Below are 26,196 nucleotides of genomic sequence, written 5' to 3'. Positions count from 1 at the left end.
TTCCCTGCTCAGCAGGGGGCCTGCTTCTCCCTTTCCCTCTGCCACTCTCCCTGCCTATGCTCTCCTGCTCTCTCTCTATCAAATAAATAAATAAAACCTTAAAAAAAAAAAAAGTAACAAAGATAAAGTAGATTCTCCAGTGTTCTTTTCCCACATTTCTGCAAAGCACTACAGAAGAAAATTCAGGAGCTCTTCTAAGTAACTCTACTATATATTCATGTTTGCTGCTACCCATTTTTAGTCAAGCCTTCTGTTTATATATTACTTACCTATTAAATTCTGGCAATAAATATTAAAGTTCCTCTACTCTTCTCAGCTTGAAATCTATTTCCCTTCCTGCTTTCAAAAAGAAATGTTAGGTCATTCACGACCACAGCCTTTCTCCTCCACATCTAAAAAGAAATCCTGCCAAGCTCTCAAGATTATCAACAATCAATCTCTTATGTAACTTCCATACCGATTTCTTTAGAAAACATGTTCTACACTAGCAGACACTTCCTCACCAGCCACCTATAACCAAACCATTCTCAAACTGAATCCTAGCTCTATCAATATTGGGCAGTTTCTCTGATAATCACTACCCGTCAGGGGTTGTTATATGATTGAAATGTTTGGGGGAAGTGGTAATAGCTCTGCCACTCACAAGCAGTAGAACCTGGGGTAAAGTTATTTAAGCTCTCTGTGCTTCATTTTCCTAATCTATAAAATGAATAGTGGTACCTACACCTCACAGAATTATTTTGAGCCTGGACCATAATACATACACAATGAATGATAGCTTCCTTTCCTACCCTTCTACTCTATGACTTTCTTTCAAATACTTAAAGTTATCGTAGTTCCCGTTAGTCTGTACTTCAGGCTTAAAATACACCAAATTCTTCAATGATTATTCATATGGCATTACGTATACATAACTTAAATGACATAAATGTTCTAAAGTACCTTTTAAAAACATTACTCTAAAATTTTTTTAAAGAAACCAAAGGTAAATCTGTTTAAAAGACTAGAAGTTATAAAGTAAAGAGTCAAGCCCAGATTTAACTGTTATAAAAAGTGGATTTCTAATTATTTCACTTATCACATTGGTATAAAACAAAACATAGCCAAAAAGATTTGGCAAACCCAGCCACTGTATAAGAAAGTATTTTATTAAACACCTGTACTCTCTCACCCCACTCCCATAACTTCCTCAGGCTCACTTCATTTGTATCTGGGCATTTTGATTCAACTTACTCTCTTAGGTAGGTAAGGCAAATAAAATTAGTTACAGGTATAGATAAACAGCAAGGCTCTAATCAGCAAGGATCTAGGACAACTCGACCTTCCCTAAAATATGCTTGGTCTTCAGGCAGAACTAGATCAGTAATTCTGATTCAGTTCTGATCACCAATTCTCAGCCAAACATAGAGCCAAACATAGAGCTTCAGAAATCTAGGCTTTGTTCATTTGGGGGAGGATACTGTAGCAATCTTAGACAATTAACCTTTGGAAAATTACTAAGCCTACCTCTTAAGAGAGAGAATATTCCTACAAGATGAAGTTGTGAATCTCTCCTTTCCAATACACATTTCCTTCCCATTCCCTTGAAAATCAGAATTAACTTTTCTTTTCACTGGGATTTATTGATCTCTGTCTTCCTCCCCTCCTCACCATCCTGCTCATTTGAGAGCTAACTGTACACAAAAATCCTAAAAAACTGCATGGAACCTATCCTAATGCATAGTATTAAAAGTGAAGTTAAAGCACACATTTCTTTATAATCACAATCTTTTAAAGTACATGTATGAATTCCTACTTCACAAAGTCTTCCATTTTCTCATTTTTCTTCCATGTTAAAATTTCAAACTGGAGAGCAAAACAAGGTAATTTTGAAAAGAATCTTTCTGTTCGGGGGCACCTGGGTGGCTCAGTGGGTTAAGCCTCTGCCTTCAGCTCGGGTCATGATCTCAGGGTCCTGGGATCGAGTCCCACATCGGGCTCTCTGCTCAACAAGGAGCCTGCTTGCTCCTCTCTCTTTCTCTGCTTGCCTCACTGCCTACTTGTGATCTCTCTCTGTCAAATAAATAAATAAAATCTTAAAAAAAAAAAAAAAAGAATCTTTCTGTTCAGTATCTGGAATTTCTGAGACTCAGGTCCATCCTTTTATTTCTACACAACACTCAATGAAGTACTTCAGACACCAAATATATTTATTATAGTCAGTTAATGACACCTCCAATTCTCTAAATCCTTGACAGCAATATGATTACTAAACCATAATTGGCCAATGACTTTTATTATTAGTGATTAATTAACTATTTCTGAGCTTTATTTCTTTTAATTGGTGGTAGTTTTTAAAGACCATCTTTATTTAGAATATAACAGACACTGTCTCTAAAAGGACTACTGGTAGTTTTTCTCAAACTTCTCTGAACCTAAAAAAAAGAAAGTATGAAGCCCCATGTATTTAAAAGTGACACAAGTAATAAACCTCAAGGAAATATTTATATGAGGCTTTAGGTAGAAGTTACAAAACAAAAATAGCTTTTACTGTGCTGACCCTAATTTTAACAAACTGAAATGCATATCCGACGTCTGAAGAAGACAAGCAGCAATAGTGGCTCTAAATAAAACAGTAATATAGAAAGCCTTCCTGACACTACTCTTGAAGTGTTGGCCAATTTTCAAACCTAAAAGAGACTACAGCAGAAAGGGATTCTATAAACGGTCTTTTTCAATAATAAGAGAACACTTTACCAACAAAGATAAAAAGGTCCATGGGGATGGGTAAAATACGTGATGGGGATTAAGGAGTACCTTTGTTATGATGAGCACAGGGTATTGAATGGAATCACTGAATTGTATACCTGAAACTAACAGTACACTGAAATTTTTTAAAAATCTTTAAAAGAAATCAACTAGCAATAACTATTGGAGGAAAACACCACACAAAAAAGTAAACTAGAATATCGGTAACTTCATAGGGGTCATTCTCCATTTCTGCCATGGAAAAAATGTAGTTTCCAAATATTCTGCATTTTTCAACTCAGATAAAATCATAAATTTATGACTAATTTATTGTTTTAAATTAACATGAAATATTTTTAATACACAATCACACATACGTAAATGCAGACGCTACTTTGAACATGTGGAATGATACTGACTTATCTTTTCCTTATCCTTGCACTGATAAACTGGCTCCTTCAAACTGACAGTTTTCCAGACATTCAAAAGAACAAAAAGGAAAACGCAAATACATCATCTGTCTCGTATCTACCCAGGGAATAGCCAACTGTTTATACAAAGTCCCTAAGGGTCTAAATAAATAATGTCCTTTGCAATAAAGTATCATTAAAACAAGTGCCAATATATAATCCCTAAACATTGGATTTTTAGAATTTCTCTACCTCTCCCTTTCACCCCCGAAACTTCCTCACCGATTCCAGACCAGTCACAAGAGGCACAGTCTGTATGCCCAGTAAAAACTTTTTACTAAATAAAAAACTTGTACTGATTGAGTAAATATAAGCTCCTTGGGTCAAATTTCATATAAGTAAAAAATCAAACTTTTTTTCTTCAATGTTAAAAATAAATGTGCTAATTAATAATATACATGGGTCTGATAATCAGATGAGAGCCTAATATTCCAAATAGAAGTATAATTATTGTATTTTACACACTGGCAAACACCCAGCATATAAATTACTGAAAGACAGTCTATTTGGTTCCTTTAGTGGATTAGCTTCATTTTTGTTTTAATCACTTTATTCTTTGCATCATGGTAGAAAAAAACATGTTAGCACACCTGAAAAGAGTAATGACATCTTAACACATACTGTAATCTGGACAATTAAACCTATACTGATGAGTAACTTTAAAATTTCCAGATTTTGATATATTTACTAAAACTGTTTTCTCTTTTAGCTTTCTTTTAAAATATGCATATACCAAGGGTATATCTTGTTCTCTGATAAATATCTTTTATCAGTTACAAAGAAAGACTTGCTATTGATAGTAGTAGACTACCCTTTTTTGCTAATAAAATGTTATAGAAGCTAAGGAATATTATCCAAACTAAAATGTGAAATTTGTATAGTAATCAAAATTTGTAAAATAATCAAAATTTGTATAATATGCACAGTTTAAAATGTAAATGTACAAATCTTCAATTTTTTTGCAATGTTACAGATTTGGGTGACTTTTTTTAAAAGTACAGTTGACACACAATGTTAGTTTCAGGTGCACAACATAGTGATTCCATAATTCTATATACTATGTCATGCTCACCACAGTGTAATTACTACCTATCACCATACAATGCAATTACAATACCAATGACTATGTATTTCCTATGCTCTATCACTTATTCATTCCATAAATGGAAGCCTGTATCTCCCACTCCCTTCACCCATTTCATCCATGCCCCTATACCCTTCTCTTCTGGCAACCACCAGTTTATTTTCTGTATTTATGGGTCTACTTCTGCTTTTTTGTTAGTTTGTTTCATTTTTGAGATGGCGATAATATTATCACAAAAGAATCTCTGACCTCAGATAAAGCTGGCAAGTTCTAATTCTTTTTCTGGGAACCAACTGTACCCAATTCTAGTTTCTGTTTGTGCCACATGTAAAATTTAGAAATCCCATTCTGATACTAAAATTTCTAAGTAGTTTAACTGTTCTGCTACAAAAGTCCTATTTAATGTTTTATATTTACATTGTTTCTGCCAAGGAAATTCCCATTTTTGCTATTGTACCATGCATTACCAAGTGTATTTTTTTAATCAATACTCTATTAATGGATTTTTTTTTAAAGATTTTATTTATTTATTTGACAGAGAGAGATCACAAGTAGATGGAGAGGCAGGCAGAGAGAGAGAGAGGAGGAAGCAGGCTCCCCGCTGAGCAGAGAGCCCGATGCGGGACTCGATCCCAGGACCCTGAGATCATGACCTGAGCCGAAGGCAGCGGCTTAACCCACTGAGCCACCCAGGCGCCCCTATTAATGGATTTTAGTAGTTCATTTTTTGTTGCTGACTCACTATAAAACTCAGAAATGAAGTCATCCCAAGGCACAAAGACTTAAGGTTTAAGATCCATAGGGACAGATATTTACTATACCTTCATACAAAGAAAATAATATAAGATCAAACCAAGACTAATACCTAATATGCCCAGATCTGCAGGAATAAACTGCCCAGGGGTGCCTGGATGGCTCAGTCAGTTAGCATCTGACTCTTAATTTCAGCTCAGGTCATGATCTCAGGGTTCTGGGATTGAGCCTCTGCTCCTCCCCCTGCTCTCTCTTTCTCTCAAATAAATAAAATCTTCAAAAAAAATAAAAATAAAAATAAACTGCCCAGCTCAGTGTGCGATTACAACTATCAATTCATCCACAAATCATTTTCTCCCAATTCTTGCTTGAACCAGAAGGAGGAAAATAAACTTAAATATATGTCACCTATTTTTATTAATGGCAAATAAATTAAGAGACCTACGAAAAAGAAAACAAAAACCTCACAATAAAAATACTGATGGTGAGGAGATACCTACATGTGGGGTTTGGATTCCAAGTAAAAAAAGAACAGAATACATGGGCAAGTATGGTAAACAAAAGTAGATAAAATGGGGTTGTAGGAGAGTGAGAAATACAATGACTGAAAACACTATATTGAGTTAGATTTTCCATATCAAGGTTGTAAGGTTCATGTCAGCAATTAATGGAATGGAACAGAAATAAACTGGAGACACCATATAACGAGGACAACAAGAGAATACTGAAAGAGGAAAGGAAGAGTCAGCTATGAAAAACAAATGATAAAAACAAAGACCATCACCACAAAAATTTGAGATAACAAGGAATTTTTTTCTTAATTAAGGGGTTTTAGGGAGAAGGAAAGAGCTAACAATTCTAGCACAAAATGGGAAAGTCTGAGAACTGAGAACCATCACCACTGGAAATCAAACAAAATTTCAACAAAGGGGTCAAAGGGTACATTATAGCTGGATACAGTGTTTTGTGAGGGTTTGCCAATAAACAAATAGTCTTCAAAGTGAAAGTTATTTTGTAGGGTGGGTTTATATAATGATGGATATACTAGAAAAAATACAATGCTTCAGAAATAAAATATCATCCTGTTTTACATCCAATATTGCCTATGTATCTCTCAGTTTTGTTTCTTATCTCTTCTGAAGACTGCATGATTTAAATTTCAGAAATATATTTAAAAGCAACCAGAGGATTGCTTTAATTACTTTGTCCCATAAACTGAAATTAAAAGGCAATATATTCAAAATAAGATGAAAATATTTTATTCAGTATACTGTGAACTGCTAAACTTAACTACTATTTGCTCTGGGAAGTTATCAGAAGTTCGCTAACACTGAGTTTAAAAGATGGCCCACCATTTCAACAGATACAAGTACCTTCTGCCTTTTTCCCAACTGAAGAAGCTCTAGAAAAATCACAGCTGATTTTTTTTTAAGGGTATTGGATGAGGGTGAAAGAACAGAAATTTGCAACATAGATTACCAAATTGCTTCTCCTCCAAAGTAAAACAAAAGCATCAGAGTATAATGGACAAGTCTGGTAGAATCCTATACTTATTTTCTTTTGTATTTTCTCACTAGAACAATTATTAAAAAAAATTAAAATAACAATACACCACACTACTATGTTAGTAATAGGCAATGGGAAATAATGGGAATTGGGAATGTTGAGGTAGTATATGGAACTCTGTACTTTCCATTCCATTTTTTTGTAACTTAAAACTGATCTAAAAAGTAAGGTCTATCTGTTTTTTTAAAATTATTGATAAAATAAGGGGCGCCTGGGTGGCTCAGTCATTAAGCATCTGCCTTTGGCTCAGGTCATGATCCCAGGCTCCTGGGATCAAGCCCCCACATGGTGATCCCTGTTCAGTGGGAAGCCTGCTTCTCCCTCTCCCACTCCCCCTGCTTGCGCTCCCTCTCTGTGTCTCTCTGTCAAACAAATAAAATTTTTTAAAAATTTTTTAATAAAATAAAAGGCAACATAGCATAAGACTCCATGTACTACTACTAGATTTTGGTTTCCAGGAAGAATTTTTTTTTCAATAAACTGAATACTATACAATTATATATAAACATAATACAAGATTAATGATAAAACTTTGAAAAAGACACTAACCCATGAAACTTAAAAAATCAAAACTTCCAGTAGTAGTTCAACCACATGGAAACAATCAAGTAACTTCAGAGTATATTTCCTAGATTTTTCCATGTACAAAAGGTATATACTTCACACAGCTACAATTACATGGTATATGTAAAGTACTGCACATACATTTACTTAACCAACTGTGAACATTTCCTCATCACTAAACACTAGGAACAATTATTATGTTTAAGTGATGAAAATACTGAAATAACTTGATACAATTTATTTGATACTATTCAATTTATTTGGAAAATTATGAAACAATCAATAGCATAATACAAAAGCATAATGATTTATAACGTGCCTAACAAACTATCTCAATTTTATCAAAAGTCCTCAACTTTGCAGAAATGCAATCTAAAAACTTTTTTGTTCAGATATAACTCACTCACCAGGTGATTCTCCTCCTACATCTGAGGCTTGGCTTGAATCTACTGAAGAAACCACACTGACAGCATTGGTAGGTAGACTTGCAGTAAGTGTAGAAGGTAAGACTGCTGATTTTTTTGTTGCAATGATGACACTTCTGTAATAAAGTAAACAGATTTTAAAATACAAAAGGTCACTCAACCTAATTACATTAATTTCAAAATAAAAAATAGGAAACTAATTTCTTTTTATAGTTTAATTATTTCTATTTTGATGTATAATTTAGAATATGCTCTCAGTAAGAAATCTTTCCAATGGCATTCATATTTATCCAAATTTCAATGTTTTAAAATGAAGACAATCTCTTATGAAAATATAATAATCCATTACAACATGTGAACTTACAATTACTATATAATATTCTTCAAATTTATGATCTTTAATTATCCAACTTAAATAAAATATAACCAAAGGTATATAAAAAAGGGATTTTGGCACTCAAGTGGAAAAGTAATTAGCTTTTTCTTAACCTCAGAATTGAAGCAGATTTCTACATGGATTTTAAACAACTCATTTTTACATGGATTTTAAAGCACCACTAAATTGTAATCATAAAACCTTAGAAATCTTTTAAGGTGGAAAAACAAAACAAACCCTACAGATATAAATAATTTTTAACACATATCTACCAAGTTTTTCTTTTTAAGTCCCAAAGACTATCTTTTGATAATATTATATAGAATAAACAATGCAGAGGTATAAAAGCTAGATGCAAAAAATTTCAAATAATCAAATTTGTTTATTTTGTCTATTACTCCAACACAGGTATTTATGATACACCAATTTCAATTAAAGTGTAATACTTTATACCAAAATAGTAACTAAAAGACCTTATTAGGCATAACTAAAAGGCATTTTTAATTGAAGTTAGCTCCATAAACATGCAAAACCTAGTTAATGAGGTAAAGAGGACAGCTGATATATAATGCACTCCCACAGCAGTGCTTACTTTTAATTACCTGGTGTTAACCATAAGCCTAAAGTCTTCAACATTCAATTTATTTAATCACATCTTTTGTTGACAATATTGTAACCGCAAGCTTCAAGTATTCCCTTAACAGCTTTAAAGTATTCAGTTTCTAAATAAAGTTACTTAGATACTTGATCCCAATAAATGTAAGCAAAAGTGGAAAATATGTAATTCCAGTACTTTAAAAATACATTTTGTTTTTGTTGTTATACCAAAGAAAGATAATACAAAGCTAAATAGGTTCTGTTTTACTTCAGTGCCTATCAGGCGATGGCAAACACTGTTGCCAATTAAATCAAGTTCTCTGGTGTTAGGCATGGCTTATTCAATGTACTTGGGGGTAGCTGGTGTCACATCATTATAAGGGTGACTGCCAATGTTAACTATACACTAAAAAATAGATGCAACAGCCACCTGAGCCCTCAATCCGAAATGGTGTGCTTAAAGCACGGTAGCTTACATGAGATGAAGATTATTGACTTTAGGGGGAATAGATATGACCACGTGTGTGTGCGTGCTAGCAGTGCACTCAAAATAATATAAAATGTAATTTTATATTTCCTACTCAAGGAAGCATTTCCTACTCAAGGCAGAAATGCATAAACCTATTGTTTAAGAAAATCTCCAGGTACATACCCTAGAACCTATTTTGGAAGGAGGAGTGCTACGCAGAATTTACTTTCACATTTGTTCACAAAGAAAGAACTAGTAAGACTAGTTCACTGATATGATAAATAAAAGCACTGAAATGAGCAACAGAAGATAGTATTTAGAAAACTGAAGTTGTTTTTTCCATAACTGAAATTTAAGACATAAAACTAAACTATGTACAAACCCTCTCCTGGGAGTTTTCTCAAGATAACTTATGCACACAAAAAATGTATACAATAATGTTCAAGAGGACTTATCTAATAGTCAAAAACTAGAAACAGCTCAGAATCCTTTCAAAAGAAAAATGAATAAGTGATATGCTTATACAATGAAACAATACTCAGCAATTAAAAGAAACTACTGATAAACACAACATAAGTGAATTCTTAAAAGCATTATATTGAGTTTTAAGGAAGTCTTATACAGAACACAAACTTTGTATTTCCTTTTACATGAAGTTCTATAAAAGGCAAAACTAATCTACCCTAGAAAAAAAATCAGAAGAATAGTTGCCTCTAGCTGGGAAGGCACATGAGGGAACTCTCAAGGTTGATGATGTCTTGACTGAGGATATGGGTTACACACAGGTGTACAAAGTTTCAAAATTCATCAAATGGTACACACAAAATCTGTGCCTTTGAATGCATGTACATTTTACCTTAAAAAACTGTACTGATCTCTAAAGATCTGCATGCTGAAATGTTTATGAAGTGAACTGATGTCTGTTGAAACACATAAAAAATAAAACTGATAGATGGATATATGAAGAATTATATGATGAAGCAAAGAGAGTTAAAGATTAATTGCAATATCTTAATGATGGGGTCTGGGGCTGTTCACTGAACAATTCTTTCAATTTCTGTTTGAACATTTTCATAATAAAACATTGGAAAGGGGCGCCTGGGTGGCTCAGTGGGTTGAGCCTCTGCCTTCGGCTCAGGTCATGCTCTCAGGGTCCTGGGACTGAGCCCCGCACTGTACTCTCTGTTCGGCAGGGAGCCTGCTTCCCTTCCTCTCTCTCTGCCTGCCTCTCTGCCTACTTGTGATCTCTCTCTGTCAAATAAGTAAATTAAATTTTTAAAAAAATTGAAAAACTGGTAACAGAAAAAACTTACTACAGATGTTCCTTAATATGCACAATCTCTATTTATCTGAGACAACATGGTTAATTAAAGGTAACAAAAACTTACCTCATTTCTAACCCTTAAAGCTACTACCATTAATAATGCTATCAATCATGTATACTTATTCTTTATTACAATGCAGCTAATATTTACTTTCTAAGATCTTTCTCTTATTCTCATTCCTAACACATCTGAAGTGTGGCTACCTACAAGAATTCACATTTAATACAGCATTCCTCACACACTTCTCCAATATGCTCTTACAGTTCCTGAGCATGTATGTCATTTCACAACTCCGACCACTTGCATATGCTATTCCTCAGCCAAGATGCCTTCTCTTAGCCCTGCATGCCAGTAACCTCTTCTGTCTCACCTTTCAAAGCCTTGCTTATAGGTAAGCCTCCCTAAAATCTCCAAGTCAAAGTTCATAATGTATTATTCTTCATGTTTCCCCATGATCCTATTATATAAATTTATAAATTAATAGCTATGATTTAAACTGATGATATGCCAAAAATTACTACTTAATTCTCCAATCCTAACATACATACATATTACTTCCACTTTAAAAGTTAAAATAGTAAAGTTCAGATAGGTAAAGTAATTTGCCAAAGTAAATGCCCTATAATTCCAGGTTTGTTTAAACAAGAGCCTTCTATTTGAACTATTTTCTCATATTGACCTTTTTCTTAAGGTTCATTGAGATATAATTCACATATCACACTATTTAAGTGTCCAATGGTTTTTAGTATATTCACAGAGTTGTGGAACCATTACCACAATCATTTTAACATTTAAACACAATTCCATAGTATAATCACCTACAAGCAATAATAATAAAGATTTCCAAGATATAAAATTATGCCTGTATTACTAAAATAAAAAATATATATGCTCACAAATGGAGAATGTTCTCAATTCTTTAGCCTACTTATTAATTATAAATTAAAAATAAACATTATTTATAATTATCATTTATTAATACATAATAAAGAAAATTAATTTCCAAATTCTTTGGCTGATTCAAGTTATTTCTTTTTTTTTTAAGATTTTATTTATTTATTTGACAGAGAGAGAGAGAGAGCAGAGGCAGGAAGAGTGGCAGGCAGAGGGAGAGAGAGGAGCAGGCTCCCCACTAAGGAAAGAGCCTAATGCGGGACTCTGGGATCATGACCTGGGCAGAAGGCAGAGTCTTAATGACTGAACCACCCAGGCGTCCCTGACTCAGGTCATTTCTGAGGAAGCAAAATAATAATGCTTCAGCTTTGGACCACATAAAAACAAAGAAAATTCAAAGTCATAATGATCCAATTTAAAGAAAAAGCAGCAGGCAGATTTCAGGATATTTCCCTTTCCTTTACTGTTTTGTTTATCAAAGGGTTTCCATGTAAAAGACTGAAGTTTTCAATAAAAGTAATATTTAAGCTATCATATGTATCATGTATGTAAGTATAAATTTAAGCTAATAAAGCATGTCCTACAGTTTAAAAAAATTGCTGAAATTTATCTTTACCACTACTCAAGAATGATCATGAAAGGACTAACATTTCATATTTTTCTAAATTTGGGAACACAAAGAAAATGAAACATACATTTGGAACAAGTTTGAGATCCTATATGCCAAGCAGTATGCTAGGGATATTTCTGGCTTTGTTCTCAGGATACAAATTAAGTTTCTAATTAAGAGACTAAATGAATTCCCTGTCAATATTTAAGAAGCAAATAACTAAATTTTTAGTATCTGCTATCAACTTTTTTTTAAAAAAGATTTTATTTATTTATTTGACAGAGATCACAACTAGGCAGAAAGGCAGGCACAGAGAGAGAGAGAGAGAGGGAGGAGGAAGCAGACTCCCTGCTGAGCAGAAAGCCTAATGTGGGGCTCAATCCCAGGACCATGAGATCATGACCTGAGCTAATGGCAGAGTAAGCTTTAACCCAATGAACCACCCAGGCACCCCAGCCATCAACTTTTTTTAAAAAAGCATTTTAAACTATTTAAACTATTTAAGCATTTTAAAATATTAAAGTATAAAATTTAACATATTATAGTTTTATTTTTTTAAAAGATTTAAACATTTATTTTGGAGGGGGAGAGAAAGAGAGAAAGAAAAAGCATGCATGGGAGGGAAGGACAGAGGGGGAGAGAAAGAGAGAGAGAAAGAAAAAGCATGCATGGGAGGGAAGGACAAAGGGGGAGGGAGACACACAGACTCCCCGCTGAGCAAAGAGCCCTACCCAGGGCTCAACCTCAAGACCCTGAGATCCCGACCTGGGCCGAAATCAAGAGTTGGATGCTTAACCAACTGAGCCACCCAGGCACCCCACATATTATAATTTTCTTTACAAACTCGCTGACTTTAATAAATGATTAGTATCTATAAGGCACTACACTTAAAATACATATGAATTATTTATAACAATCCATGAATTAATAACTACATATTATCATCCCCATATTATAGATGACAAAGAAGTCATTTCCTAACATTCCACATAAAGTGTACACAATGCTGACATTTTTAGAACTATGAACAAGGGAGACTTCTGTGAAAGTTTCCTTTAATTTAGTCACAACAAAGAGCAACAATATCTTCCAGATCACGAAGGCTCAGAAGTTCCATTTCAGAACCATATCAGTTTCAAATATCATAAACTTCCACATAAATGCTATTTAACATGCAAATCATTCACTACAGGAGAAAAGAGCATTTTTAAGCCTAGCATTTTACTCCCTAAGGATCTAACTGAAAAGCCAAACAAGCCCTTGAACTTTATCAAGATAAATCCCTGGCATCCACTAATCACCAGAGAGGATCTTCAAATTAGATAAGAGCAAGAACTTTGGCATGGGAATGAACACAAACACCTTGCCATCCACAAAGGCCCACAACCTGGCAGCCTTTCAGCAAGGTTCCACTCATGTAGGTGTTACTCTAAACTTTCCAGCTATTGCTTGGGAGTTGATAATTCTTAAGATATGAGGAGAGTTGTGATTCCTGACACAGCATTCCAGAGATAAATACATGATCAGAGGGATGCTTTGAAATTCCCAAAGATATTCCACTGGCCTAAGCCTGCATGAAAATGGTTTTTCAAAAGGTATCTCTTGCTAAGAAAAAAAGGGGGGTTAAAAGAGAGCACTTTGCTTGCCATCAGACAATAGGTTAAGTGCATACCAGACAGTAAATTCCAAATAACACCCTGAAAAATACTACCACAAAAATTCCCCTTTGTATTCTATTTCAACAAACCCCTTAAAATGTATTACTGAAGCATAGTTTCCCTAAATAAGTTCAAATCTCACTCACTGAAGGGATCACTAAGGCATAGATTTAATTTTTCAAATTTGGGACCTTTATAAGGAACCTCTCTTTCACTAGATTAGAAAGATATATTAAATTAATAATCTACCCTCACTTAAGTATTTGTCTACTCAACCTAAGATTAATACAAATTTAAATAATGAAAATAAAGAATATTTAAAAACCTAGTTATTTACACCTCTTCCCACCCTCAAAATACAGTCACTGCTATTAACAGTTTTAAATATACATTTTTAGGTATATGTGAACAGATATATCCATTTTTTTAAAATGATCATAAATTCCAAGCTATTTTGTACACTACTTTTTCATTTACATTTTCATTTCATAATGTATCTACATCATTTTAAATCAAAAAATAGTTTTCTCCTTTTCTTTCCTTAATGGTTGCATACTATTTAATATATGTTCAGAAAATAACACATGAAACCAATCCTTCATAGGTTGGCAACTATGTTTGCATAAAGTGAAATGACAAGGTCTAGAATCAGTCATCCATGCTTCAAATCTTACTTCCACCATTTATTAGTATAATAGCTTAACTACCTACTTAATTTCCCTGTGCCTCAGTTTCTTCATCTGTAAAGTAAGAATAAAAAGTAGTATCTACCTTTGAATCTACCTACCTAAAAAATACTTTTAGACCTTCACAAAGTAAAAGCTTAACAGTATTAGCTTAACTATGAATTTTCTCCAGCAGAAAATATTTTATACTTGCGTATATCTTCTGATTTAATCTCTGGTAGTAATTAGGTTTACATATTTTAAACTTTAATTAATACTGCCAATTTTCCCTCAAATAAAATGTATTAATATGCCCTCTCTGCAATATAAAAGTGTTTTTTCATGCCCTGGGTGACTCGAGGTATCGTCTTTTAAACCTCTGCCAATTTAATCAAATGACATTATCTCATGGTTATTTAAATTTTTATTTCCTTCATTATCAGTGATACAGACTGTCTTTACATTTGCATATTAACAGTATTTATCCTATGAACTACTTGTTCCTGTTATCTGTTAATCTTTCTAGCAGATTTCATCATTTTATTTATTTGTTAACATTTTATACACACACGGAATGTAATTCTTTTATCTGTAATATGTATTCTAAATATTCAGTGTCTATACATAAACATATACACACAACAGAAAGCAGCAATGACTAAATGTCTTATAAGATGGGATAGTTAAGTTCACATTTATTGAGTGATTTCTTCCTGCTAAGTATTATAGATTAATGTATCTTCAATATCATTTTCCATCAACACATACTATTCCGCTTTTTTGGTCTTTTGTATTTAGCTTTGTAGTATCACATAATTTAAGGATAAGGAAGCTGAAGCTCAGTGGGTAACTAGTCCAAATTCACTAATAAGTAATAGAGCCAGAAATCAAACTCAGTTTTGTCTGACTTCTAGAATAATTTAACTCCTATGTTATAAACACTATTAAAAAAAGAAAAAGACAGGAGAAGTTAGCAGCCACTATACCTAGCAGCCACTAGGTAATGTCACAATATAAATATACCAATATGCTATTTACCCAGAATTTAGACTATCAATCCTATCATTCCAGGACACTGATCTCATCTTTTTTTTTTTTTAAGATTTTATTTATTTGTCAGAGAGAGAGAGAGAGTGAGCAAGCGAGCACAGGCAGACAGAATGGCAGGCAGAGGGAGAGCAGGCTCCCTGATGAGCAAAAAGAAGCCAACTCAAAGGAATCTTACTGGCCAAATCAGAGACAATCTGATCAATATAAAGCATAACAATCACAACAATAAATTATAACCTCCTGCATGAAATAGGACACCATAAAGCCCCAGGATGCTGGGATCATGACCTGAGCCGAAGGCAGCTGCTTAACCAACTGAGCCACCCAGGTGTCCCTGACCTCATCTTCAAACAGAGATAGAAGGAACAAGATGACAAGCAAAAATACTCTCCATTAAAATTATATATTCTCTGTGTTATTTCAGAGCATCTTAATCACTATAAACAATTTTTACCAGCTTGGATACCTAACATTCCAACCCACAGCAAGTCTGAAGTAGAAAACTAGGTAGGATCTGGGAAATAAATAGAAGAGGAACACAAAGAAACGACAGAAGGAAATTATGATGTATACGTCAGAAGCAAAAAGAAGCCAACTCGAAGGAATCTTACTGGCCAAATCAGAGACAATCTGATCAATATAAAGCATAACAATCACAACAATAAATTATAACCTCCTGCATGAAATAGGACACCATAAAGCCACAATACTGAAGTGAATTCATTTGATCAGGATGACAGAGTTTCACAGTTTCTCTTTACAAGAAATACTTTAACAGTGTAGAAACCTAGAAAATACCACTTCAATAAATGATTAGAATGAACATCATCAGTAAAAAAATATAAATAAAAGCATGTTGGGGGTGCCTGGGTGGCTCAGTGGGTTAAGCTGCCGCCTTCGGCTCAGGTCATGATCTCAGGGTCCTGGGATCGAGTCCCGCATCGGGCTCTCTGCTCAGCAGGGAGCCTGCTTCCCTCTCTCTTCTCTGCCTGCCTCTCCGACTACTTGTGATTTCTCTCTGTCAAATAAATAAATAAAATCTTTAAAAAAAAAAAAAAAAAGCATGTTGGAATGCAATGAGAAGAAAGAGCCACTTCTGCAATTCTCCTGATAAAAATGCATTAACTTGAATATAATCCTAAAGAAATAATAGACAAGTATGAGGGACATTCTACAAAACAGGTAGGCCATCATCCTCTAATGTCAAGATCATTAAATTCAAGGAAAGACTAAAGAACTGGTCTTCCAAATTAAAGGAGAATAAAGAAACATAACAAAATACAACATAATTCTGACCCGAATCCTTCTACTATAAGGGTATTATTAAGACAACTAGTGAAACTTAAAAGGTGTTTGAAGATTAGAAGGTAGTGTTATATCAGTATTAATTTCCTTACTTTGACTAAGGTATTGTGGTCATGTAGAAAATATACAATAAAATACTCAAAGGGGATGGACTATTATATCAACTTCCTTTCAAATGACTCCAGAAAAACAAAAAGTTCTTTTAACTGGCAAATAAAGAGGTTCTTTAACTTCTCCATAAGTTAGAGTTTATATATCCAGATAAAAATAATGATGTCTGGGGGCGCCTGAGTGGCTCAGTGGGTTAAAGCCTCTGCCTTCAGCTCAAGTCATGGTCTCAGGGTCCTGGGATCGAGCCACACATAGGGCTCTTTGTTCAGCGAGTAGCCTGCTTTCCCCCCCACCCCCCGCCTGCCTCTCTGCTTGCTTGTGATCTCTGTCAAAATAAATAAATAATTAAAAAATCTTTTTTAAAAAAAATGATGTCTGAAAAAGAATATGTTTAATAACTATATATATATATATATATATATATATCTTTTAGGTAGAATTTCAAAAAGTTTAATAAAATAAAAAAAAATTTTTTTTAAAGATTTTATTTATTTATTTGTCAGAGAGAGAGGGAGAGAGAGCAAGCACAGGCAGACAGAGAGGCAGGCAGAGGCAGAGGGAGAAGCAGGCTCCCTGCCGAGCAAGGAGCCCGATGTGGGACTCGATCCCAGGACGCTGGGATCATGACCTGAGCCGAAGGCAGCTGCTTAACCAACTGAGCCACCCAGGCGTCCCTAATAAAATAAAAAAATTTTCAGGCACATTAGCAAAAGGTTTATTAGATAGCAGAACCAATAAAGTCAAGAATCTGTAGTCTGCTTTCTTGGGCTGTCACGGTCTGAAAACCTCGTTGGATTCCTAGGTCTACTGGAATCCACAGATGCCCACTTCCCCCCCACCCCCCACAAAGGCAGGAACCGTACTGGCAGCAAAAGAGTGAACGGCAGCCATTTGTAAATTAGAGGTGATTTCCAACTTTTAACAAACAAAATTATGTACCATACAACTTGCAAATGTAATATTAAAATTATTTTTAAATTGGGGTGCCTGGGTGGCTCAGCGGGTTAAATAAAGCCTCTGCCTTCAGCTCAGGTCGTGATCCCGGGTCCTGGGATCGAGCCCCACATTGGGCTCTGCTGTGTGGGGAGCCTGCTTCCTCCTCTCTCTCTCTGCCTGCCTCTCTGCCTACTTGTGATCTCTGTCTGTCAAGTAAATAAATAAAATCTTTTAAAAAATTATTTTTAAATCATCTTATTGGTAAAAAGTTTAATACTTTGTTGCCTACCTACAAACCTTTTATACAACAAAAATACCCTTTTAATTTTTATAAAATAGATCAAAACATCCCTTTCTAATGATGAAGCTACAAAATTTTAAGAGTTAAATTCCTGTTTACCCTTCAAATATTTGTAATTTATAAATATACATATGTAAATATAAGCAGACCAAAACAAAAGACTATTTACAGTACCTATCAAAAGATCTGAACTGCACAGGTTGTTCAATAGATAGATCACCAAGAGCTCCAAGGCAGGCTGGTGGCAGAAGGGCAGGATCCACTGTGACTCCATCTGCGGGTATATTAACCAAACTTCGAAGAATGTCCTTTACATTGACATTTTTTGAAACTGGAACTGATGGCGCAGCCTTGTTATCCAACTCATTTCCTCCGTCATTTTTGGTTTCCTGAGATTTATTGACTTCTAAAGAAAGAGTACACAGTGCCTCACTGATTGCATCTGGACCTGCACTGACACTTGGAGGTACACTTAGAGGAGCTACATCCCCACTGTTTCCTAAGCCGGCAGCAGTTTCTTCCCCAATGCCTGAGTCCCTCCTTCGTGTAGATGATGTGCTTTCAGATTCTTCCACTGATGCTGGTGTTAATGGACTGAATGCTGATGATGTGTTTTCTACATCTTACCCAGAAACAGAAGAAAAGAAAGAACAAAAAAAATTTAGAACAAATTTTTAAAGGGCACATTCAGTCCTAACAGCCATCTACTATTTTATTTATTTTTTAAGTTTTTATTTTAATTTTAGCTAGTTAACACACAGTGTTATATTAGTTTCAGGTGTACAATGCAGTGATTCAACACTCCCATACATCACCCACATGACCCTTCCCTCATCACAAGTGTATTCCGCAATCCCCATCACCTATTGGCCATACCATACCATCTACTATTTTAAATTATGAAATATATGGCATTTTCTAAAAGGTAAAAATAAATTACATAATCTATAAAATATACTGTGTTAGTATACATATAACCAAAATAGATACTTCAATAAAATGACGAGAATAATAAAAATAATAAATGATAACAAATTATCTGAGAAAAACACACGTAAATGAATATAACATACCAATGGATAGCAACAGGAGGTTGAAAGCCATTGGCCTCCAAGACAAAATCCAAAATCCTTAGGATAAAAAAGACTCTTCTATAAAAGAAGTCTGCCAGAATGTAAACTTAAGGCAGGGAATTTGTCTTCCACTTGGGAGTCTAGCACCTATAACAATGCCTGGGCTCACAATAATGCCTGGAAAGTAGTACGTGGTCAGTGACTATCAGATGACTATTCATTCCCAACTTTATCTCCTGCTACTCTTGCCATTACATTTTATACTCTAAACACTAAATTACTTGCAATCTGCTGAACATGGGACAATGCTTTGGGCTTCTTTGCCTTTATACATTGCCGTTTCTTAGGACAGAAATTATTAGATTTCTACCTCAAACAATTCCTACTTGGTAAAAAATGTTATCCCTCCCATACATAAGAATAGTTCAACAATCTTTAACATCTAGTTCAACAAGTAGCCTATTTTATCTGTTTGACTTTCATTCTCTCTAATGAGGCGTTCACTGCATTACAGCAAAAATGTTCCATCTTGCTAAATCCAATGGTCACCAAACCCTCCATCTTGCTAACTCCAACGCTCAGTTAGTTGTCAGTTGTAATAGCACTTGACACAGCAGCAGCAAAAGACCATTCCCAAGAACGTGGTAACTTCTTTCACTTTGCTAACAAACATCATACTCTTCGGTTTTTCATCTATTACCTCACTGGTTGTTCCTTCTTAATTTCCTTCACTTCTTTTTCTCCCTGATTTCATAAGTAGGAGGGACTTAGCACTTATCTTCCCTATCAACATTTATTCCCTCAGTAATCTCATTTACTCTTAAAACACTATGATATCAACAAAAATCAGACTTATTTTTAAGTGCCTATTCTAATCTTCTATGTTTAAAAGATATCTCAAACATGTTGAAAACTAAATTTATTTCACCTGAAAATGTTTCACCTTCAATCTATCCAACTGCACCTTATAGTCTTTATTGATAATGTTCCATCTTTCACATATCCACAACTAGTATTTTAAATCCTGTTCTACCATCAAAACAGACCCAGAATCTGACTACTGCTCACCACTCTACAGCTGCCAGCTACCACTTTAGTCCATCCCTAAATCCATTCTTTCTTAGATTGTTGTAATATCCTCCCAACTGGTTGTGTTAGACTGTTACGTTAATGATCCTGTTGGCCCATGCCTCCTGGTATTCACCCCCTTGAATGTGGGCTGGGCCAACACTCACCTTAACCAACAGAATGTGGCAGTGGGCCAGTTCTGTGCCCAATCTTTACAAAGGTCCTGCAGCCTGTGCTTTTCTCAGAATCCCTGAACCCCTCTATAAGCAAGCTGGCTCCCTTATTGGAAAGAACATGTACAGAGGCTACATGAAAAGACAGGGGCCTGCCAAACTAATGGAGGAACACGAACACCAAGGAATTTCTGCTGAGACCAGGTATCAAGACCCCAGACATAACACCAGCTGAGCCACTTCAAGTAAGTCAGTCTCAACTCTTGGAGCCATCCTAGCTAGGCAGAAGATATAGGAGTAGAAAAGCCATTTCAGTCCCCAGCAAACATCATTTAGAGCAGGGATGAATTATCCCCACTGTGCCCTGTCCAAACCAAATTCACGGAATCATGGTAACAAGATTAAAACAGTTATGGTTTTAGCCACCAGCTTAGAGGTAATATGTTACATAACAGTGTATAACTAAACACTGTTTTTTTTCCCTTGCTCTCTAGAAAGCATAGTCTCCATATAGAATCCCAACCGTTACTTTTAAAAATAAGTCAATTGTAACTCCTGTCTCAAAACCCTCAAATAATTCTTCATTTTCCTTAGAGTAAAAATCCCACTACATTTCTCCTGGTTATCTTAATATTTTTCTCTATTAGATTTTATCTTTTCTTAGTACTTACCACCTTCTAAAATACTATATAATTTACTAATTACATGCACTTCTTTTCTATCTCCTCTCACTAGAATATAAGTTCCAAGAGGACAGACATCTTTTTCCTCTTTTATTCATGATATACCCAAGAACCTAGTAGGTTCTGAATGAATATTTATTAAATAAATAAATCACCTTCCTGAGTGGTACCTACTGCTACAACTGTAATAGCTGCTTCTCTAACTATACCTCTATAATCTGCAGCTACTTCTAGAATTCCAGGTATTAGTTTTTTGTTAACAAATCTGTCTCTTATAAAAGAAGATGATTTATTCTTCACAATAAATGCCAAAGCAAACAAAAATATCTAACACTTTATTTGCGAAGAATAACATTTTCTTGCTTATATTTTAATTAAAGGAGATATCATCTCCTAATTGCAACTACCCACACAGTACTTAACATAAATTGAAATACTTAGTTGTTAATTAAAACACGTACACTCTCGGGGCTCCGGGGTGGCTCAGTGGGTTAAGTCTCTGCCTTCGGCTCGGGTCGTGGTATCAGGGTCCTGGGATAGAGCCCCGCATCTGGCTCTCTGCTCAGCAGGGAGCCTGCTTCCCTTCCTCTCTCTCTCTCTACCTGCCTCTCTGCCTACTTGTAATCTCTGTCTGTCAAATAAATAACCCTCCGCTTGACTTATTTCACTAAGCATGATACGCTCTAGTTCCATCCATGTTGTCACAAATGGCAAGATTTTGTTTCTTTTGATAAATAAATAAAATCTTTAAAAAAAAATGTACACTCTCACTTTATGCATAAACGACTTTAAGTTCCAGAATCAGTAATTAGGTAATGTTTATGCATAAACGACTTTAAGTTCCAGAATCAGTAATTAGGTAATGTTTTACTTGAACTTTGGATGCCAGCTAATAAAATATGGAAACTTACCAGAAAGTGATGAATTCCCACGTTCATTATCAGTTTCCTTAAATGAGTGGTTATGCCTTTCATTTTGGGGTTCCAAAATATCTCTATACTTTGAGACCATAAGAACAGAAATAAAGTATACAACTGCCAAGGCTAAAAATTGAGCTTGTTTGCTATCCTCCTGGGAAGAAATAAAAGTAGGTGATCATCCACTATTAAATAAGATGTATCAATCTTATTTTACATGACATTTAAATATAAAACATGGTCAAAAATCCTTCAATATATACAGAAAATAATAAATTCACCTTAGCAAAGATTAGGTAAAGATTTTTGGAAAAATGCTTGTAAATGAGGGGTTTTACACTTATGAAACATGGAAAGAGAATTTGGCTTGTTTCTGAAAATTAAATAACTCAGTCTGAAGACTTAATAATTGCTTAATAAAAAGCAAATTAGAAAAAGTATTTTTAAAAAATGAAGACATAAGGCCCAATACACTTTGTAAGAGTCATCAAATAAGAAATTATCATTATAATTATTTTTACTTCTAACCATAAGAATTAAAATATGCATAAAAAATCAATTAACAATTAACTATTTTCCTAAAAGACAAACATTCAAGAAAAAAAAAGTGAGGTAATCAGATACAAATCAGGATACCAAAAGAATTCTCAGGAGTAATTTTTTTTTAAAGATTTTATTTTTTATTTGGCAGACAGAGATCACAAGTAGGCAGAGAGGCAGGCAGAGAGAGAGGGAAGCAGGCTCCCTGCTGAGCAGAGAGCCTGATGTGGGGCTCAATCCTAGGACCCTGAGATCATGACCTGAGCCGAAGGCAGAGGCTCAACCCACTGAACCATCCAGGCGCCCCTTAGGAGTATTTTAAATAGTAGAAACAACCAAGATTGAAGACAACCAAGATTGTCTAAGATTGAAAATATAGTGTCTTCCAGAAAGAAAAGGACAAACTAGATTGACCTCTACAAGAGACCAAGGTTTCATCTTAGCTCTACAGATCACCTGTGTATCTGTATACTGTACACATATATATACATATATGTATATATATATGACCTCTTCATCTAGTCAAATTCTCCATCTGCAAAGGGACCCTGCACTCATCACTATTCTGGTACCATTTCAAAATAATTTAAAGGAAAAACTCAAGCTTGTCCATCAAATTCTGAAAACTAAAGGTACCTTGAGTAACATAAATTTAGCATAAGGAAAACAAACACTGTTGCCTAGCAGATGAATAAATGGCAACCAGTGGTGCAAATGAAACTAAAAGTTAATTAACCACTATCAAATGTGTTCAACACAATTTCTGGGAAAGAATGTGGTATCATACTCCAAGTGAACATTTCCACTTGATACAACGATTAAATTATTTTTAATCTGACAAGAATCTATGGTACTCTTTAGGTTCATATGCAAGATCTTATTAGTCTTGATGGAAAAAGATAAATGTACATTTTCCCTTTTTTATTAACCATTCCTTTTCTCAAGACACTCCTGTGTTCTGCTGCCACTGACACTATTATAAGAACTACTGCTAATGATGGCAACATTTAAAATGTAGGCAAATAACTTACTGGATCTTAACTTCTTTTTTTAAGCTTTTATTTATTTATTTATTTATTTATTTATTTATTTGACAGAGAGAGCATAAGCAGGAGTAGGAGCAGAGGGAGAGGAACAAGCACACTCCACAAGGAGTGTGGAGCATGACAGCAGGGCTCTCGATGTCATGACCCTGAGATCATGACCTAAGCCAAAATCAAGAGTCGGAAGCTTAACTGACTGAGCCACCTAGGCGTCCCTTGATCCTAAGTTCTTAATCTATTACAAATCACTTATGCCTATCTACTTATTTAGGCCACTATTGTGTTCAATATTTACTTATTACCGTATGAAATTTATAGTGTAAGCCGGATTGCTGTCCAAAAAGAAATATCCGATAGATCTATATGTTTAAGTCCTAAATCCAAAAACAAATTTGTTTTCAATTGTAGCTGCTACTTACTGAATACTTACAAGGGATCAGGCACTACACTATACTTTAAACATATTCATTAGCCCCTTTGAACAAGATGAGGCCTAGAGAAATAATTTACCTAAAGAAATAAAGTAAGTGAAAAAGCAAACATGAAATCAGATTAGAGTGATTAAAAAATTTAGCACTTAACCTCGGGGTAATAACTTCTTTATATTGCTGATCTAAGGTCATTTCCTTTTTCATCAAAGTTTGCTTATGTTAAAAGAGCCTCTGGGGCATAGGCTGGAAAAAAAGTCTTTTCTCTTTTCTAAAACTCCTACAAGATGATTACAGAACTTTTTAATTAAAGAAAAATTTAAATTATTTATTACTTTCAGAAATTACATGTTAAACCTAGGAGATACCTAATTCTCTACCCAAACAGCACGATATAAAAACTTGTTATAAAGTTCCAAAGAGCCAAATCAAACTGCCAGGATGAGGAGTTTTATTTCATTTTACTTCATGCTATAGGAAGCCATTAGAGAACATTAAAAGCGAAAGAGTTGTACTACCTATTATAGATTTTTAAAGATCACTCAAAGAAAAACAAAGCTATGGGGCAACAGACTCGAAGAAAAAAAAAGGAGAGAGAAAGTAGCAGTATTCGCTCCCAAAATGAGAAAGTCAATGGACTCTGGGAAAAAAAAACAACAACAAAAAAAAAAAGTTGGAGATCTAGGGAGGCAGTATACCTAATGGTTAGGATGAAAATTTCAAGAACCATATTCCCTAGATCCTTAACTCATTTCACCTCTTACTACTTCTGTGATCTTAAACAGATTTAACCTAATATTTCTATCTTTCCCATAGGATTATTATGAATTATGATTATGAATTATTATTATGAACTAAATGAAACAGAGTATTCAGTTGTATGCTTAAAATGCAATAAACATCCAATAACTAGTAACTATAGCTAATAACTATTAACTCAAGTACTATTAACAAATTGTTAATATTAAAAACTTAATCAAGAACTCAAGACAGGGGGCGCCCAGGTGGCTCAGTCGGTTAAGTGTCTGCCTTTCGTTCAAGTCATGATCTCAGGGTCCTGGGATGGAGCTCCACACTGGGCTCCTGGTTCAGTGGGGAGCCTGCTTCTCCCTCTCCTGCCTGCCACTTTGCCTGGTTGTGTGCTCTCTGTCAAATAAATAGAATCTTAAAAAAAAAAAAAAAGAGAGAACTCAAGAGCGGACTAAAACCCTCCAAAAGAAGAGGAAAAATTAAAAATTGAAGTTATAAAGTTTTATTTTAAAAACTTGCAGAACATTAAGTATTTAAGAGGCAGTAAGTATTTAATACATATTAACTAATGATGATATTACAAATGCTGATGAGTAGGATTACAAATAATTTGTATTTACATTTTTAGACTTTCTTATACAATTCTCAATTTGTACATAAAACTATGCTATTATATCAAAATCAACCAAAACAAACATTTTTTTTATTTAAAACCACCACACACACCATTTCAACATGTACCTTTGTATCATAATTCTGTTGGTTGAGAGAAAAATATCCAGTATTCAGTAAAAATAATATGCCATTCAGAATTTGAACATTTCATTACTTTCAAAGTATAGATTCTGGAGTTTAAGATGCTGGGTTGGAAATTTATTAGCTCTACTAGCTTGAACAAATTATTCAAGCTCTCTGTGGCTCAGATTCCTCATTTATAAAATGGGAATTACAAACGTATACAACTCAAGAAGTCGTTGCACTTAGGACATGTGAAGCACTTCAAGTGCTTAATATGTAATAATATATTATTTTTAGTATTATTACTCTGATATATTAACTCCATTTACACAAATAATATTTTTCAATATTCTAAGATTCTAAAATCACTGTCAACAAAATTGGTTTCTAGTCCTTCTTATATCAACTCAACTATTTTATATCACAGAGAGTTTTCACTCTCAGTATTTTGACCTTGGAGGAAAGATGTATCAGCTAAGAGTATGTGAAAGAAATACTATAACTTACTATGTCTCTGAAGACAACTGCCCTAAGCCGATTAATATCCATGTCTTGTAGGAGCTTGTCAAAATCTCTTACTGGAGATATACCACCAGTTACAATATCCACAGGACTCTATTTAAGACAAAAAAATATACATATATATTATGTAGGTATTTTTTTTTAAATTAGCACAGTATTCCAAATACCAGGGGGAAAAAAGGTATAACATTGTTTTTCTCAGTTTATTTTTCCTACTTCCTCTCTCTTCTTATTTTGGGTACTAGAATAGTGGTGAGGGTTACAGAAGGGAGACATAAAGGAAAAAACAAACTGCATGCTAACTTACCAAGTACATGAAATACAAGTTGACATATTCAAAGGAAAACGTATCAAAGACACAAGAAAAGTAAACAT

General features: G+C 34.4%; 1 protein-coding gene across 3 annotated transcripts in view; it reads right to left on the bottom strand.

Annotated features, from left to right (window-relative positions):
- Positions 1–26,196, bottom strand: part of LRBA (LPS responsive beige-like anchor protein) — a 731,946-nt gene that overhangs the window by 518,150 nt on the left and 187,600 nt on the right. For all 3 annotated transcript variants that reach the window (XM_044224882.1, XM_044224884.1, XM_044224883.1), the window contains exons 28-31: positions 25,807–25,914; positions 21,795–21,954; positions 18,061–18,508; positions 7,572–7,705 (exon numbers count right to left, since the gene is read on the bottom strand). In XM_044224882.1, the coding sequence (XP_044080817.1) occupies positions 7,572–7,705; positions 18,061–18,508; positions 21,795–21,954; positions 25,807–25,914 (850 nt within the window). The remainder of the gene's footprint in view (positions 1–7,571; positions 7,706–18,060; positions 18,509–21,794; positions 21,955–25,806; positions 25,915–26,196) is intronic.

The sequence above is a fragment of the Neovison vison genome, chromosome 11 (assembly GCF_020171115.1).
Source record: "Neovison vison isolate M4711 chromosome 11, ASM_NN_V1, whole genome shotgun sequence".
Lineage (NCBI taxonomy): Eukaryota > Metazoa > Chordata > Mammalia > Carnivora > Mustelidae > Neogale > Neogale vison.
The sequence above is the reverse complement of the archived record's forward strand: the minus strand, read 5'-3'. Positions and strand labels throughout refer to the sequence as shown.